General features: G+C 36.2%; 1 protein-coding gene across 1 annotated transcript in view; it reads right to left on the bottom strand.

Moving 5' to 3' along the window:
• Positions 1-3,929: 3,929 nt before the first annotated feature.
• LOC130820283 (AMSH-like ubiquitin thioesterase 3) overlaps positions 3,930-17,512 on the bottom strand; it is a 13,937-nt gene continuing 354 nt past the window's right edge. The window contains exons 1-14 of the mRNA XM_057685606.1: positions 17,458-17,512; positions 14,214-14,278; positions 14,052-14,127; positions 13,760-13,951; positions 10,409-10,509; positions 9,112-9,217; positions 8,986-9,032; positions 8,547-8,829; positions 8,360-8,449; positions 8,201-8,263; positions 7,382-7,456; positions 7,013-7,075; positions 6,121-6,173; positions 3,930-4,335 (exon numbers count right to left, since the gene is read on the bottom strand). The exon at positions 17,458-17,512 is cut by the window's right edge and continues 354 nt beyond it. Coding sequence (XP_057541589.1) covers positions 4,161-4,335; positions 6,121-6,173; positions 7,013-7,075; positions 7,382-7,456; positions 8,201-8,263; positions 8,360-8,449; positions 8,547-8,829; positions 8,986-9,032; positions 9,112-9,217; positions 10,409-10,509; positions 13,760-13,951; positions 14,052-14,127; positions 14,214-14,278; positions 17,458-17,512 — 1,444 coding nt within the window. The 3' untranslated portion in view covers positions 3,930-4,160. The remainder of the gene's footprint in view (positions 4,336-6,120; positions 6,174-7,012; positions 7,076-7,381; positions 7,457-8,200; positions 8,264-8,359; positions 8,450-8,546; positions 8,830-8,985; positions 9,033-9,111; positions 9,218-10,408; positions 10,510-13,759; positions 13,952-14,051; positions 14,128-14,213; positions 14,279-17,457) is intronic.

Here is a 17,512-nt window from a genome sequence, read left to right on the forward strand (position 1 = left end):
TACCCCTAGTCCTTCTTTAGAATTATATGTAGAAGAGGTACCCCTAGGGAACGAAGATATCAACGTTGTGGAAACAAATGCATTCATGAATATAACTTCTTTTGCTCCTTCTCATACGCCCTTCCCTACCCAAGAAACCGAAAATCCCTTTATTCCATCTTCCTCTTATCCTTCTAATGAACCCAATCAAGTTCAATTTCAAGTCTCAAATGATGATACTTTCAACGTAGAAGATACAAATGAGCCTTGGGATGATGTTAATAGTGAGAGTAATGAATTCGTTGAAGCTCCTTCTGAGGACGATGTGGGTGTTGACGAGGAGGCTCTAGCTAATGACATGACCTTAGGAAACATTCCAACAATCGTTGCTCCTACACCCTATGCAATGGTTCCCCCTCTAGATGAACACTTTGAGGACAACTGTTGGTGGTCTTGGGATTGTGATACAACCTACACCGACGAAGGAGAGTTTCAAAAGGGTATGATGTTTGATAACAAGGATGCGTTGTTGGACGTTGTTAGATTGTATCATATTCGTAGGAACGTTGAGTACCGAACTGAGACTTCAAATCAAACCGTGCTCACGTTGAAGTGTAAGAGAGGGTGTGGTTGGAGGCTTAGGGCTACGAAGAGCTCCTATTCACCGTCATGGGAGATTGTTACGTATAAAGGGAAGCATGGGGGTTGTGTGCTAAGTACTGAAAATGTGTCAGCTGGACACATTCATTTGACATCTTCCGTGATTAACAATCTTATTAGAAGTTGTGTTGCTCAAGACCCTTCGATTAAGGTCTCTGTCGTGCGTCAAATGGTCAAAGACCAATTCGGTGTCGAAGTGACCTACAAGCGGGCATGGTGTGCTAAACAGCAATCCCTTCTCTCCATCTATGGTACATGGGAAGATTCTTATCCTCTTCTTCCACGATTCTTGAAGTCACTGCAAGTTTCAAACCCCGGGACTGTAGTTGAGTGGTTCTTTAAGGAAGATAATGATGTTGGTGTTCATGTCCGTCCTAGTATTAGAACTTTCCAACGCGTGTTTTGGGCTTTCCAACCTAGTATTGAGGGATTCAAGTATTGCAAACCCGTTATTGCCATTGACGGAACACATTTGTATGGTAAGTATCGCCATACGTTGTTGACTGCCATTGCTCAAGATGGGAACAAGGGAATCTTCCCGCTTGCCTTTGCGTTGGTTGAAAAAGAATGCATAGCCGCGTGGTCTTGGTTTATGGCCTGTGTTCGTAAGCATGTGATGCATAGTCCAGGGTTATGCGTTATTTCCGATAGACATGCGGGCATTTTAGCAACCATGGAGGGGCCGGAATGGCAACCTCCGAACGCCCATCATAGGTTTTGCCTGCGGCATTTGTTAAGTAACTTCAACCGTCAAATGGGTAACGTGAAGTTGAAAAAGATGTATGGAAGGACAGCAGAGCAAAGACAACCACATAAGGTCGTCGAGGGATTGAAGGCCATTGGTGTTGTTAATCGGGATGCACTTTTTTGGATTGATGATGTTGGTGAAATGTGTAAATGGTCATTATGTCACGATGGAGGGTATAGGTATGGTGTTACTAATACCAACTTGGCCGAAGTATTCAATAACGTGATGAAGAGTGTGCGCTTCTTGCCTATAACCACTCTTGTGGAGTTCACCTTCTATCGTGTTAATGATTATTTTGTTAAAAGACGCGAGAACGCAAACGCATGGCTAATTGGAGGAAATAAGTACACTTCACACGCCACTAGAATTATCACCCGTAACACCGAGAAGGCAAACTACCATGAGATCGTCGCATTTGATTACAGACGAGGGCTTTTCCAAGTTAAGACTGGACGTGGTAATAGAGGATCCGCCAAGGGAGGTAAAATACAAAGTGTGGATATGAGAGAGATGAAATGCACTTGTAACAAAACCTCCATATATCACTTACCTTGTTCTCATGTACTTGCCGTATGTATTAAACGACACTTATCCTACGAGCGTTTCGTGGACTCTTGCTACACGACCCAGAGCTATGTGAACACATATGCATCCATATTCTTGCCGTTGATTGATAAGAGGTCATGGCCTCAATACACCGGTATTGAGGTGCTACACGATCCGGATCACAATCGTGGATTAGGAAGACCTAAGTCCCAGAGGATCACGAACGAAATGGACGAAGGATCGCGGAGACGCAACGCTTGTCGACGGTGTGGTAGTGACGGTCACAACACTAGAACTTGCACGGCAAGGTAAATAGTACATGTATTTGATTATGTAAACGTAAAGATTATCAATTATTTTTCGAATACGAAACGCTTACTTGTTGTTGAATTGCAGGGGAGATGGATCTACCAGCTCCAGGCCCTCACGACCCTAGTGTCCTTACGATGCAGGCGAATCATCGGACCAGTGTGCTATGGGAGGAGGAGGATTAGCATTACAATAGTGTTTGTATATTTTGAAGATTAGTAACATTTTGTATATATTGAACACTTGTACATATTTAGTATTTGTAACATATTGACTTTTGTGTATCATTTGTAATATATGTGTACATGTATATATTTTAATCGTATTATCAAACGTGATTTTGATGGAGGAATAAGGAAGGAAATGTCGTGCGTTGTGTTTTGTTGCTTGAAAATGTCGTATACTGCAATGAGGAAGAAGGAAAAAAAAAATTTAAACACCCATAGTCGTTGTTAGTAACAGCGACTTAAGGAGTTGACTGGTCAACTCCTTCAGTCGCTGTTACTAACAGCGACTATGGCGTTTTATTTTATTTTTTTTTCTTTTCCTGTTTCGCTGTTAGTAACAGCGAATTACCCGAAGCTAGGCTTGGATGTACGGACGCTTATTTTGGGAAATAAGTTTTTACGAAGCTTATTTTTGGAATTAAGTTGTTAATTTATCTTATTTTATTCAAATTCTCTACATGAGTAGACAATAAAGAAAGTGGTAAGGATAGATAATGGGAGGCTCAAGTTTTGTAGCTTGACTGTACAAATACTACATACAACATATGTGCATATATATAGGCAAATGGGGACAAATGGGGCTGCATTGTACAAATTGAAAACAGCAGGCAGAAACATCAGAGAGCTTGCTCGACCTCTTATGGTCGAGCAAGGAGCAGGTGCCGCAGAGTTCGCCCCCTTTTGTTCTTCTTTCACCTGATTCAATAGTGCCCTATGGTCCCCTCTATCCTCCCATAGCTTCATCCAAATAGTGCGTACTATATTGCCTTATTATCGACAAACCCATGTGAAACAATGTGTGTGTACTATTTCATGACTTGGAGTTTCCTTTACCACTCATTATAATACATGCTTAGGTTTAGTAATCATAATTTGTTACTTCTAACCTTTAAGACCAAATTCTTCTACATTTCAAGTGTCATGTAACACATGACTAAGAGTTACAAGACTCAAGTCACACACTCTTTCATTTTCATTTGCATGTCTCTTTCGAGCCATAAATCCCACCGACCTCAACCTTCTTATCTCTTTTGTTAAGGGTATGGTAAGTCTATCTTCCAATCCTCCACAAACCTTCAGCATATCTTCCACGAACAAATTATATTGGGGATGATGATGAAGAAAAGTATGCCAAATAACACTCGATGATTGAACAAATCAAAAATAAAAACTATAAGCTACCCAGCTTATCACCCAACAATGCATAGGTGTTACTACAGATGCATCAAGGTTGGAGGCTTGGAGCAATAAGGGTTATCTTAAATCTTAATCTACGAATGAGCAAATGAGATGTTATGTCCACTTTATTTGCTGATTGAGAAGAAAAGGCTCTAAAATCACACTTATAGATATTGACATCACAGATAACAGATGCAGAGTACACTTGCTAAGCATGAGCAACTACAGTCGGCTGCATTTACAAAGTATTCAATCTGAGAAAAAGCGCAATACAAAAGAAGAACAGCAAGACAAGTTTCTTTCATCAATAGCAACCTTCACAAAAGAAGATCCCGGGCAGTCATGTTTGGTTCCTCGTTATACAGGATATAAAACAGAGTTACCTGGTTGTCTCAATAGCAATATAATTTACAAATATGATCAACTGATAGCTGTACAAACGATTGAGTGGATTTATGTTCTATAAAATAATTGCCTAGATACATAAGTATCGAACGACGAACATGAAAAGCTCATCGAAGATCGACCACATCAAACCTCAATTTCGGGTTCATATAAACATGTGAGCAGTGCTCATATAATGGGCTACCATCAGATGGTTCTTCATGAGGGTGAAATCCACGCTGCTCACAATTTCGGATCACAGAAACACCACCTGGGTCGGACAGGTGAAATATCCCGTGTGGACTGCAGTGATACAAACAAGTCAGAATAAGGGATACACCGCAGCTGAAGAGTGTCATGTAGTGAGTTGAAATCTTGTGCAAGATACCAAGAACATAGTGTCATTAAGAAAAATTAAACTTTAGTCAACTCTTGATCTTTCTGGTCCTTTAAATTTCAATTTATGCTGTTTTGACATACAAGAAGCATTTCAACTGAGCAGCAAAACAAATTACAAGATCATTTAATTCCATCAGATCTACCTTGGAGTTCATAGAGACAAGGTGTTAGGTGAGCCTAGGTTTCAATTTCTATAAGTACATTTTTTCACCATAAGGAAAATAGAACTTCATCATGACAAGATGCAAATTGTTGGAGCTTGTAACCTAGGTTGCATGGAATTGCATAGAGAACTAGAAATTGGATGATCATGGGTAGGGTCTAACTTGAATCTTATTAATTCAGAGTCTGACACTAATTATATTTTTTAGATTCGGATTGAACCCAGACATGTATGGTTTAAAAAAGATGGACCCTTAGTCAAACCCTTAGGATCTACAAGATCCGAGTTCGAAACACAAATCCGAAATTTATCTTGGTTCAACATATATTAGTATTTTCTTTCATTTTTTACACTGAGAAACGCTATAAAATTAGAAGAGAACAAAATCACTCCAAGTGGATGTTTCAAACACCTTGAGACCATATCTTAAAATAGTGGAGATATCCAATAAGATGTGACCCATAAAATGACAGGTAGGTGACAGTAACGGAGAGTGATTGCTAAGTTATTGTGTAATAATTATATGATTGAGGTGGCTAAAGGGCAAGTGTTATCGAACAACCATCAGACTAACAATGGATCAAAATGTTGGGCTTTTAAAACAAATAATAGTAGAAAGATGGGAGTAGTTGAATTGTGAATGTTTCAATGGATGAGTGGGCATGCCTTGAGGGATATAGTTTGAAATAAAGATATAATAAAAGCTTTAGGAATCGCAAGTATTGAGGATAAAATGAAAGAGACTTCATTTAAAATGGTTTGGACATGTGCAAATATATTAGCAAACTGGTAAAAAAGATAGAAAGTTAAACTCGAGGCACTTACAATGAGGGGGATGAAGACCGAAGATGACTTGAAGGACAAGAATAGAAATTTATATGAAAAATTTAGATTTACAAATTAAGATGATAAAATATCAAAACATAGTAAAGAAGGATCCGTGTGACCATGGTTCATATAGAATTATAGCTGACCCCAATGCATTGTTGGGGCCTGCATATGAATATGATGGATTAGAATGTTTGGGCTTTTAGAAAGGATCATAGTAGCAAGATGAGAGTAGAGGGAATGCAAATACTACGATGGATGAGTTGGCATAACTTGAGAAATAGAATTTGAAACAAAGTTACAAGAAAAGAATTAGTCGTTTAGGGGTCGCAAATATTGAGGAAAAGATAAAAAAGGATCATTTAAGACGATTTGGGTATATGCAGAGGCAAAGTATTAGTAAACCGGTAAGAAAAATGGAAAGTTGGAGATCGGAAGACATAAAGACGGCAAGGAAAACCGAAAATGACTCTGAGGACAGAAGTGGAAAATGTTATGAAGGATCTACTTACAAATTGAGATGGCAGAAAATCAGAATGAAACAACCATTGCAAATTGGTTTATGTAGCCAACCCTAATCTACTGGGATTAAAGCTCTGGTATTGTTATTGAGGCTGAGCTTAAGGGTTATATAAAAAATCACTAGTTTGCTTAAAAGTCTTTACCAAGCATAGTGAAAAAAGAAAGATGGAGCATACCTAGATGAATCTGTAGGTGCCATGACGATTGCAATTGCCTCTGGTAACATGATCTGACAAAGAAGTTAATGCAAGATTAGTTCATTAATGAATTATAATGGAAAAGTGGCAATAACATCTAAAATTATGATGCCTCAAATATATTGCCAGGTACAACCAGGAAACTCAAACTAGCACCAAGATTCAAATCACAATGGAAAAGATTCACCAAAGCATAATCTACAATAAACCTAAGTCCTAAGGCCAAAGTTTGCTAAGGGTGTGATTGGATAGAGGGAAATAAGGGGAAAGGAAGGAGAAGGATTTGGAGGGATGAAAGATCCTTTGTTTGGATAACAAAAAAAGGAGGGGAAGGATTTGGAGGGATGGAGGATCCGTTTGAGGGAAGGATTTGGAGGGATTACATAGTTAAGTTTTGTTAAGGTTACATCTCTCCAACGATGGAAAGATTTGGAGGAAAAATGCTCATTCCCTTCCCTTACCTCCCCTCTCTTCCCCTCTCCTTCATTTCTTTTCTTTCCAAAATTGTAATCCAAATACATCCTAATGGAAAAGCATAGCATCTCTAATGATGGCATCTAAAATTTAATTCCAAGTACAACTAGCTCCAGCACCATGATTCCAATTGCAGGAAGGAAGATTTGCCAAAGCATAAGCTGAAATCACCCCAAGGCCCAAACTTATTATACAAAGCAAATTGGTATCACCATAGCACATATGTATTACACATTCATATAGTACACGCCTTATAACTTGCTGGTATTTTAGCCAATTATATTTTTTCAACCATCTAATTGTGAAGTTAAACGACTAATCAATCATAATAATCAAATGATCCAGCAAGACATTAAAATAAACACAAGTCAGAGAAGTAAAATCAATTTTCTTTTACCTGATAAGAGTAATGGGTATGCAAGTCAACTGATGACATAAAACACGTCTGTGTGGGGTGTGTCTGTCAGCATGATAATATGAGAATTGGCATTAGAATATCAGTGGAGAAGTATTCAAACTTTCAAATAATTTATAGAGAAGGTTCATAAAAGGACAACTGCATAGTTAAGGTATAGAGATTTGACACTCATGCAAAGTACAGTGAGTGGAAAATAGGTTAAAAAAATTTAAATATGAAGCACAATGAATTCACTTGACCAGAGTGAGAAACTTAACCGACACAAGCAGATAATACAGCAAGAATTAAGGGAGAAAAAATTATCATAGTAAGTAACAAACCAATTTTCCAGAATATAGAAAAACTCACATGAATCCATCCAAGAGGAAATAGTGATGCTTTGTCTTGAACATCAAATATTTCTTCCTCGTTTAACGTCTGGCACTGTAAAGAATTAATAGATTTTTTGTTAATTCACGGCATGAGCAATAGCAGTAAAGTCTACAGAGTACAACAGGAAAATGTTTAGTAAGCATTATTCATTATCTAGGACTCTCATTGATGAGATATCTGGTATGGCCAAAGCTGAATCATTAAAAATAATCACTCCTTGTCTTTAAGAGCTCATCAAAGTAAAAATACAATTCATAGTGCATACTTAAGTATATTGATTCAAGTTTCATACAAGGCCGATGCTGGAAAATGTTCTAGTAATATGTTCTCCTAACTGTAAGCAAATGCACACAAAAGCAAATACATGATGGAACCGACACATGCCAATGCAGATAGCATAACACACACACGCATTCACATTTCATACACTAGAAACCATTAGTACACAATATATAAGGACTTTGAAATTGAAGAAAGAATGAAGACATGGCAGAGGAACTCAAGCAAACACCCTGCAGTTCGGCTACGAATACAGTTTGAAACACATTGAATAAAGAGCTGATCAAGAACTTGTTAATGCAACTGACTAACATAACAAGGACAAAAAGATTAGCCAACAACTTCTCCTAGGGATCTTAAACAAGTTCTACCAATCCAAGAAACCATTCGCTTTTTATCTTCTTTGGACCCCATCCAGATGATCTCAAACAATGTAAGAGGGGGTTACAGAATATAATCCAACAAACTAGGCAAACACAAAAGGTCTATGCTCAATCAAGAAAAACAACTACTTACTGAATCCGAAGTTGACTCCTGCTTTGGGATAATTAAAGTAGTGATGTGAAACACCCGGTTTTTCTGCATCCAGAAGTTTCCAATGCACTCGAGATCAGCATTAAAAATATATATTTCTTGTAAAATGAAGAAGACATGCCAAAATCTAAAAAAGCATACCAGTGAACCTGCTAGAACTCCACATGTTTCAAGATTTTTAGTTGTATTTTGTTGTGCTAGTCTTAAGAAATCTTCCATCATTCTTACAGGCTACAACAACATGATAATCTCATCCTAAGTATTACACAGAAAAAAGGGAAGTTTTGAAAGAGAAAGAACAGCGGAAAAATATGATGTTGGAACCTACAATATGTAAGTGCTGATATGAATTAGGATTCTGTATCCCATCCTCTGAAGGTTTAGCTGGTCCAGGTCTCGGATCAGCAACTCTTGACGGGGAAATAGGACAGTATCCTGGCTGAACTTGAGCTAATACAGGGGGAGGCACTGGCTGTCTTATAATTTCCAGGGGCAAGTCATCTTCATGACATGACCAGCTACCGTCATCTAAAGATAGGACTGCTTCCATTTCTTGCCCTCTACTGTCATCCTTTTGAACTCGAGCTTCATCTTGTATACCTTGGATGAGGCTATCAATGACATAATTGGAAATAATTAGACATAAAATGTTTCAGGAAAAGGGAAAGATAACATTCTTAAAAGTTTTAACGATAAACTGAGATAAGAGAAAAACATAAATACAACGTATTAACCAATTTGCCTAGAAAGTGGCCAGAAGTACTAACCATGAATTTTCAGCTGGAGTTAAGTCAGAATAGCTTGGGTATGAAACCTGAACAAACAAAACAGAATGATGACGAAAGAAAATCATAAATACAAGTATGAAGGAAAAAAAACCCAAATAGATGCACCTTAATTTCTGTACTAGGTCCTTGCCACTGATGACGAAATCCATTTGGACCTAAGAAAGAGTGCCTCGACAATGTTTCCTGGTTTGGAAGCGGCACTGCAAGAGATCTGTTACACAATCATTATAAATACAGGTCAACCAACAAAAAAGAACACACAATACAAAACAAAGGATCCAGTACATCTACTGACTAGATGTAAAAATACTAGACAATGTATGTAAATGACAATATATGAATTATGAACTGAATAACCATCTAATAGGAAAAGGCAAATAACAGCGGCAACAGTTGCTTGCACATGTAACGAAACCAAAACTCATTACTATACAAAACAATCAAGAAAGGGTAAACGAAATGCCAAAAATGTTCCTATTACATGAGCCAGAGTTCCATACAATTAAAAAATACAACTTTCAAAACAAGAAGAATTCAATTACGACAACACAACACTCCTGTAATTTTGTCTGAAGGTTGCTTTCTTCATTTGAAATAAAATTTCGTCTTTGACTTGGACACAAAATAAATAATGCTTGCATGGAGTTTCAAATGTATTTATAACAAAGTGGTTTCAACAGTAGATTAGAAAGTCAAACATATGAACAGCTCAAACTTAAGCATGAATTGAAGGAAAGTGGAAGATTTTCTGAAAAATTCTAATAGTAATGTGATGTTTATTTTGGGATGAGGCAGGGGCGGAGCCACATCGTTGTGTATGGGGTCATTTGACCCCATTTCATTCTTCCGGCTCTTAAAAATATATGTATAATAAAAATAAAACTAAATAAGGCTATTGCATTATACCTACTTGACATAGATAGCTAGAAAAAGTATTTAAAATTGAAAGTAGTAAAATGTTATAGACACAATTCTCAATCAATCAATTTTACATAGGCTATGACTTTTATTCTGTGGGAAAAAATATATTACTATTTTTCTAACATAAATTAAATTTTTGGCATAAATTTTATATTCTATTTGGTCGAACAATAACAATTTGATATTTCTAAGCATTCATATATTCACCCTATTTAGTTATGACAATTCGACATATAATGACAAATAATTGACAAATAAAATGGTGTATGTCACTAATTACATAACTTTTCAGTTGCACACATTAACTCTTCTGAACCCACTTCAGATCCGCCACTAGATGAGGGAGTACCATTTATGCAGAAGAAACTTATTGTTAAACTGGGAACTTTGTTTTGCAATACGCTAAAGCAAACATGTTAGAACAAGAACAAGAATTCAATTCCTGAAAGTTAAGAAAAAGACAAAACAGAAAGTATCTTACAGCTTAGAGAACTTTTTGTCAAAAGGCATGGAGGTGGAAGAAGCTTGGAAATCATAGCTCTGTTTCCATGAAGATTGAAGAGCTTTGCTAGTGGGTTGTCGCTGCATTAACAACAATACAAACATAAGAACTCAGATAAACACGGAAAAATGCTAATATTATTGATTAATGAAATCTGAAAGTATGAAATACAAGAGCAAAGACTTTGTAAGCATATGACAACAATGTTGTCCTACTTGTTGTTCAGGTACTCATAACTAGAGTGACTTATTAGTATACTTGTCAAACGGTTGTGCTGGTGGGTTTTGTTTCAGGTCGAGTCGTTTCGGTTTGGGTCGAATTGTCACAGTGCCAGAGCCTTAATCTCAACGGGTCAACGGTTATAAAATTCTTCTCATAAAATAGTTTCAAATATATATATCAATTATATTTGTTTTTTTATTAAAAAATTCTAATATAAAAAGACCAATATACCGCTTTCAAGACTTCAACAAAGTAATTGACCCAAAAGACAAAAATTGACTAAAAATTTATAGTCACAACCAAAAATTGATGATGGGGAGATGAAAAAACTGACAAAATTGTGAAAATTGGTCAAAACGGTCTGGCTCGAGTCATGATTAGGTTAATTCAATTTTTTTCCCGTAATTTTGGTCGGGTGATTTTTGGGTTCCGGGTCATAATTTCCCCTTTACGACAACATAATTTCCGGTCTGATATCGAGTCAATTTCAAATCAGATAAAATTTTGATATCCTATAAAGCAATACGATGTTTTTGTAGGATTATATTTAGCGCGATTAACGAAAATATGTTAACATAATACCTTCAGTTTTTTCAACTAAAAAATTAAGTAATTAAGTAAAACAGTAGCAAACGATAACTACAAAAAAATTAAGTAAACCAGTAGCAAACAATAACAATAGAATGTTTGCATAACATTTCAAAAAGGGAATGAAGAGGATGGAAGAGGAGGGAAAGGGAAGGAAGGGGTTGGGTAAGGGAGATTACTGAGTTTTCCTCCCTAATAATTCCAGAGAATTTGATTATTACAAAATGTAAGGGACTTCTTTCCCCAACTCTCTCCCTTACATTTCTTTCCCCTGTTTTGATATCAAAATGAGGGAAATGTCATCCTTTCAAGTCTCTCCCATTCCTATTTCTCCATTTGCTTCCATCCAAGCATAGTGTAAAGTTGGACTAGTCATGAGAAAATTAGCAAATCATGAATTGCTAGTGATAAAAAATGACCCTGCTCCAAAAAACTATAAAATACAAAAATGTGGGTCAAACCCGATAGTATTTCACTCAGTTTTTGTATTTCGGGTTGACACTTCCTCATTGAAGTCTTATATAGATGAAGATTGACCCATTATTATAAAAACTAGTTTTATACATGTGCAATGCTCGATTTATATAAATCAATCCTATGCATATTCAAAAATTATTATTTAAGACGATCTTCTCATGAGACATTCTTAGGATGGTTGATGGTGAGAAGAAGTCAGCTATGGGATACAACTATGAAGCCATAGATAGGGCTATGGAGGCTATTGCTAAGACTTTTTCGATGAATGAGGAGCATTATAAGGAGGCCTTTGGTTATATTGACAATAGATGGGATTGCCAACTTCACCATCCTTTGCATGCGACTATTTATTTTCAAAACTCGTCCATTTATTTTGATAACAAAGAGGCGGCAGGTTGTGAAGAAGTAATGGATGGTTTGATTGCATGCATGGAAAGGTTGGTTAGAGAAGTGGAAATTCAAGACAAGATTCTACTCGAATTGCGAAATACAAAAATGCACAAGGTGGTTTTGGATCACAGACAACCATTAGACAAAGAAAAATAAGTCCCCCAGGTATTAAAATCAATTAGTAGCAAATCTTATCCTTAGACAAAGAAGGTTATTGGTGGTCTACTTTGATTTGTAATAGCTTATTGTGGTCTACTTTTGGAGCCATTAGACAAAGAAAGGAATTGAGGTGTTCTTCAACATGTAAGCATTGTTCTTCCTTTATGATTTATTTCATATATTTAAGAAGGTTACTTTATTTACACCTTACAATATTTTTTTCCAGCTTTATCCAAAGAAGAAAAACCGATTGGCTCAAAGTTGGTCAAATGATTTGGTCTTTCGTGAAATATAATCGTGCTTTGAGACGTCGTTTTATAAAAAAAGATTATGGAGATCCCATTATTTTGGAGGATATAGATGAAAGCAACAAGTGGTTGCTTGGGAGGATGGAAGATGAATCTGATCATGAAATAAAATGTGTCTGGTTATGATGATTTGACATGGGAGCATGTAGGTAGAGCTTCTGGTGCGAATGATCCAAGGTATGTTACTAGAGTTTCAAGGATGAGAGATATAGCGGGTCCTTCTTCTAGAAATGATAAAGTGCAAGGGATTGCAAGTAGCACCGCTCCACAATCATCTCCTAATGTTGTTTTAGTGGATGAGGAGGAGGAGGAAGAAAATGATATTGATGATGATGAGAACTTTAGCGGAGATGGTGAAGATGCTTACAAAAACGATGATTACAATTCAGATTTTTAGTGTTTTTTTAATTGTGTCACTCAAAACTCAGTCCCATCGTTTGCTTTCTTTATCTTTGTCTATGTTTTAATTTTTATTATTTCTTGTTGACTCGAGACTATGTTATTGACTTATCGTATGACTTTATGTGCTAAAGTAGTGTTTATGTTACTTCTATGTTATTTTAATATGAACTTCATGTTATTTTAAGTATATTAAATATGTTTAAAAATTGATTTGGAGCTTTTTAGCAAAATTGTGTGTCTCGCATACAAAAAGCCCGCCCTCCGCCTCATGCCTCGTGCCTCGAAAAAAAAGACATTTTGCGTCTCGGTGCGCCTCGCGCCTCTTAAAACTAAGGACATGAGTCCCACAATGATTCTGATTAGTACTTAAAAACAAAAAAAATATTATGCAAGGTATTTTTTGATAAATTATAATAATAAGGTAACAAATTTAAACACTTGATCCCAACCCGGTGAAACCAGAACAACCCAACCATAACAATTTGGCGAACAAAAATGACCTCGACAAAAAGATAGATCGAGGCAAAACCAAACCAGCTAAATGTTTTAAATGTTCAATTATCCGATCAGTAAAGCAGAATGATAAGGCGATCATGAATCCATTACCCCTAAACATGGGTCAGATGATTTAACATGCATCGGACTCCTGTGAGAGGTTCAGCATGAAATAAAGACATAGTTTGTGATATTACAAACTAATATGCAATATTATAAAACAGGGACTCTTACATGCGACAAAAACAAATCAATTTGTTTTACATAATGGATGAGAAATAATTTATACCTGCTTGCTATCGAAACTAGGAGCAGCATAAGCAGAGGGCCAAGTCAAGGACGTTTCTGAGCCATATGAGGCCGTCTCTCTGCCATTTAATTGATTTTGTTGTGTTTCTGAGTAAGCCTTGTTGTGTTCATTTACTCGGCGCTGAAACTCAGGCTTCAATGATTCTAGCTCATCCAACACTGCTAGCAATTTCTAAGATAAAGCATAAAGCAAATTACACTCAACAACAATATTCACAAACAACAGTACAACACTAAAAACCGGTAAAGTGTAAAGGCATTACGCAACATACCTTTTTATAATGTAATCTTTCTCTAGGATGCAGTGTCTGATAATCCCGATGGAAGGTTATTGTTTCAGATACCAAACTACGAAATGAAGGAGGAGTTCATGGATTTGAAAATTCTTTTAAATTTTCTAGATAAAATTAGCAGACATATTATACAACAGTTACCTTGAAAACCTAATGAGCATAACATACAAGTCCACTATGTTGTTCTCTTCTCGATACACATCAGCCTGGAAAAAAAAAAAAGAAGAGTGTCATTTCTTGAAAATAAACTCGATGCAGTAGCAGGTCTGTAAGAACAATGGTTGTCAACCAAACAACATTGTTAACATCCTTTTTTAGGAGTAATTTTGCATTGTAATACGTTCGTAGCTACACAAGACAAAGAATTCTCTACTAGCATCAGCAAAACATGTAGCTTTATAAACAAGCTTTACACCATTCATATTTTGGATTTGTTTGGAGTTTGGACAAGAATGTAAAAGATAATTTCTACAAAGAAGCATTTTTTTAAAAATTAATTTGAAAAATAATGTTTGCATTTGATAACTCAGTACACAGTTTCAATGGTCTGAAATGGACAAAAAAAAAATTAAGATCATTAATTGGAAGATTATATGGGCGATTGAGCAACATATACCATATCAAGTAAAGCAGCACCGTAATTTGGAGTACTAAACAAACTGTTGCATATGGCATAAACTTTGCGTATTAGTAACATAAGGAAAACCTAGAGCTATAACCCATCAAAGCAAGAATGCTTCAGAAAAGCTTTGAAATCACATTTACTTTTAGTGTGCTACCAAGTTTTCCAATAAAGACATTTTTCAACTTAAAAAGCATTCATGCTACTAAGCTAGAAACAAAAAGGAAAATCTTCAACTAAAACAGAAATGACTCAGACCAATCACAAGCGCAATCACACAAAAGAAAAGCTTTATCAACGCATTGACCACAAATAATAACAAAGCCCTTTGAACCCCGATGTCATTAGAAAAAACATAACAAAGACGATAGAGGATTCACAATTGTGCAATGTGCGCAAACGAGTTGAGGTTCAAATGTTGACATGCAATTCGCAAATAAGTCAACTTAAAGCATGTGAAATGTCTTTGCACAGATGCAAAAGTCTTTAAGTATCTATAAGACCTTTAATGTAAAATATCTCCACAAATATGCAAACCGAACACTCTTCCACATGCATAGAGGTAACAACACATCGAAGCCAACCTTAATCCCAACAATATGGAATGTGCTACATTAATCAATCTAAAAAACAAATCAATGTATCTCACTAACAATGATTACCCCCCATCTAATACTAATCTACAATTACAAAAATCAATTTGAACTCCAATGGTCATTTTATATTCAAATGTAACATAATTTGCAATTGATTCACTCTTTGAAAATTCACGGTTCGCCAAAAATGCCCCAAAGATAGCCCAAAACCAAGCATAATTCGCTTTTTCAATTCACAATTTGCGAGGATATCGGCGAATCATGTGACAATGGCATATTCTCTCGTTTATTCATTCCAATCTATTATCATAATCTTAATTCTTTGTTCTAAGTGTTTACATATTAACCGAGTCTAAACTCTAAACTTGCAACTTACCCTTGCATGCCACACTGAAACAACTAAATTTTTTATTTAGAACATCCTACCAATTTTGCTACAACTTTTATAAATTGCCTCCCCAAATTTAATTAATTTTTATCCACATATTCCTTCTCTCTAATTTTTACTCGCTCTATTTCATTTACATTGCATCTAATTTTTATTTATGGTTGTCCTACTTACCATTGCACTATTTCCTCTTTTGGTTATGGTCCCTAAAATTCTCTTTTAAAGATTCTCCTTCAAAAAACTTTAGGATTAAATTCTCCTTTGATACTACCTAAAAAAATAGGCAAGGGTGAGGGTACCCTATCCTCCATACCAAAACTCACATAAAATCTTCATATCCACCACCTATAGTGGGTAAAATTTGCCCGAACCTACCCTTTACCCACCCCATACCTGCCCCAATTCCAGCAACAATAGGATTACAATATGATGTGTCCCTTATGCCCACCACCTCTCCCCACCAAATTCATGCTTATAACATACTCAACTAGAACAAATGCAATGCGACATATCCTCCCTATTTGCATGACACCATGGCTCCAACCAAAATTTCTTTTTAAGAGACTCCTTTACTTCCACTTGAGGCACAGATGCACCAAAATTTAAAATTTCTCTTCCATATACAAGCTTCATCGTCATTAATTGTACACACATTTACCATCAGCTCCTTGCAAATAAAAGTGTATCGTTCAACTCACTCACTAAGACTACTATCACACATCTTAATTTGGTAACTTTACCTCCATATTATTTATTGTTAGGATTATGGGTGACTTGCAACAAGTACAAGTAATTAAGATATGATTAAGCAAATTAATCAAGTATGTTGGTGTAGGTAAGAAAAAGATCAAGTACTAGTTTGGGATTGATGGAGGGAGAATCACATTGTACACTTCCCTTTCCTCTCATTGGTTGGTTGGTTTGAAGCCTTAGAGAGCAAGGCATGGCCTTGGAGAGCAAAGATTTTTACATAAGACAAGTGTAAGAGTGTTGGGGGACCAAATGGGAACCGTGGGACGCGTGGAAGAAGCAAGAAAATCATACAGGCCCCTGCTCAAACGAGCAGCATGTGTGCTCAGACGAGCAGGCCTGCTACGACTGCCTCTGATCAGGTTCTGTCCTTTGCAGCCTCATTTCTGTTTTGTATTATTGCTGCCCCATTTGATGCCCTCATTTCCTCTATATCTTCCTCCATATCCTACTCCTAGGTTAAACATAAGCTAAGATTCTCATTGTATAGCAATCCTTATTTCTTAATTTACTCCCTCGTTAGCTCCTCTCTTCCACATTAAACCTCCATTCTAATTCCTTCAAGTTTTGTATTTATCCTATTAACACATATTCATACTATCCTAGCTAGATATGGTGAATGTAGTCTAAGTTGGGTGAACCACCTTAAATCTTGTGTCTTTATTTACTTTGTTCATTATTATTATTCATCATATACATGCATATTTGGTTCCTACACTAACAAACAATATAAACACCGCTCAAAGATTGATCTTTGGTAAGGTAAAGTGCCTCTCATTTCATTTATAGATTACAACCAAAATCAAAAATGCAATAAATAACTAATTCCTTTCCTAAGTAAAAGGTTAAAACTTGCCAGCAACTTAAATTCAATAAATCACTCATCCTGAATTACATTTTCTAGAGAAACACAGCAACGCAATCACGAAATTATAATAAAACATTAAATTTCTCCAATTAAATTGCAAAATTAAAAATCAATGACTGTTGGCATCTGCACAATATTGAATTATTGAAGAACACTATAACCTGTTTGAGAAGAGTATCAGCGATCCGATAATAATAGCCCAAAGAAAGTCGATTA

The sequence above is a fragment of the Amaranthus tricolor genome, chromosome 1, assembly GCF_026212465.1.
Source record: "Amaranthus tricolor cultivar Red isolate AtriRed21 chromosome 1, ASM2621246v1, whole genome shotgun sequence".
Lineage (NCBI taxonomy): Eukaryota > Viridiplantae > Streptophyta > Magnoliopsida > Caryophyllales > Amaranthaceae > Amaranthus > Amaranthus tricolor.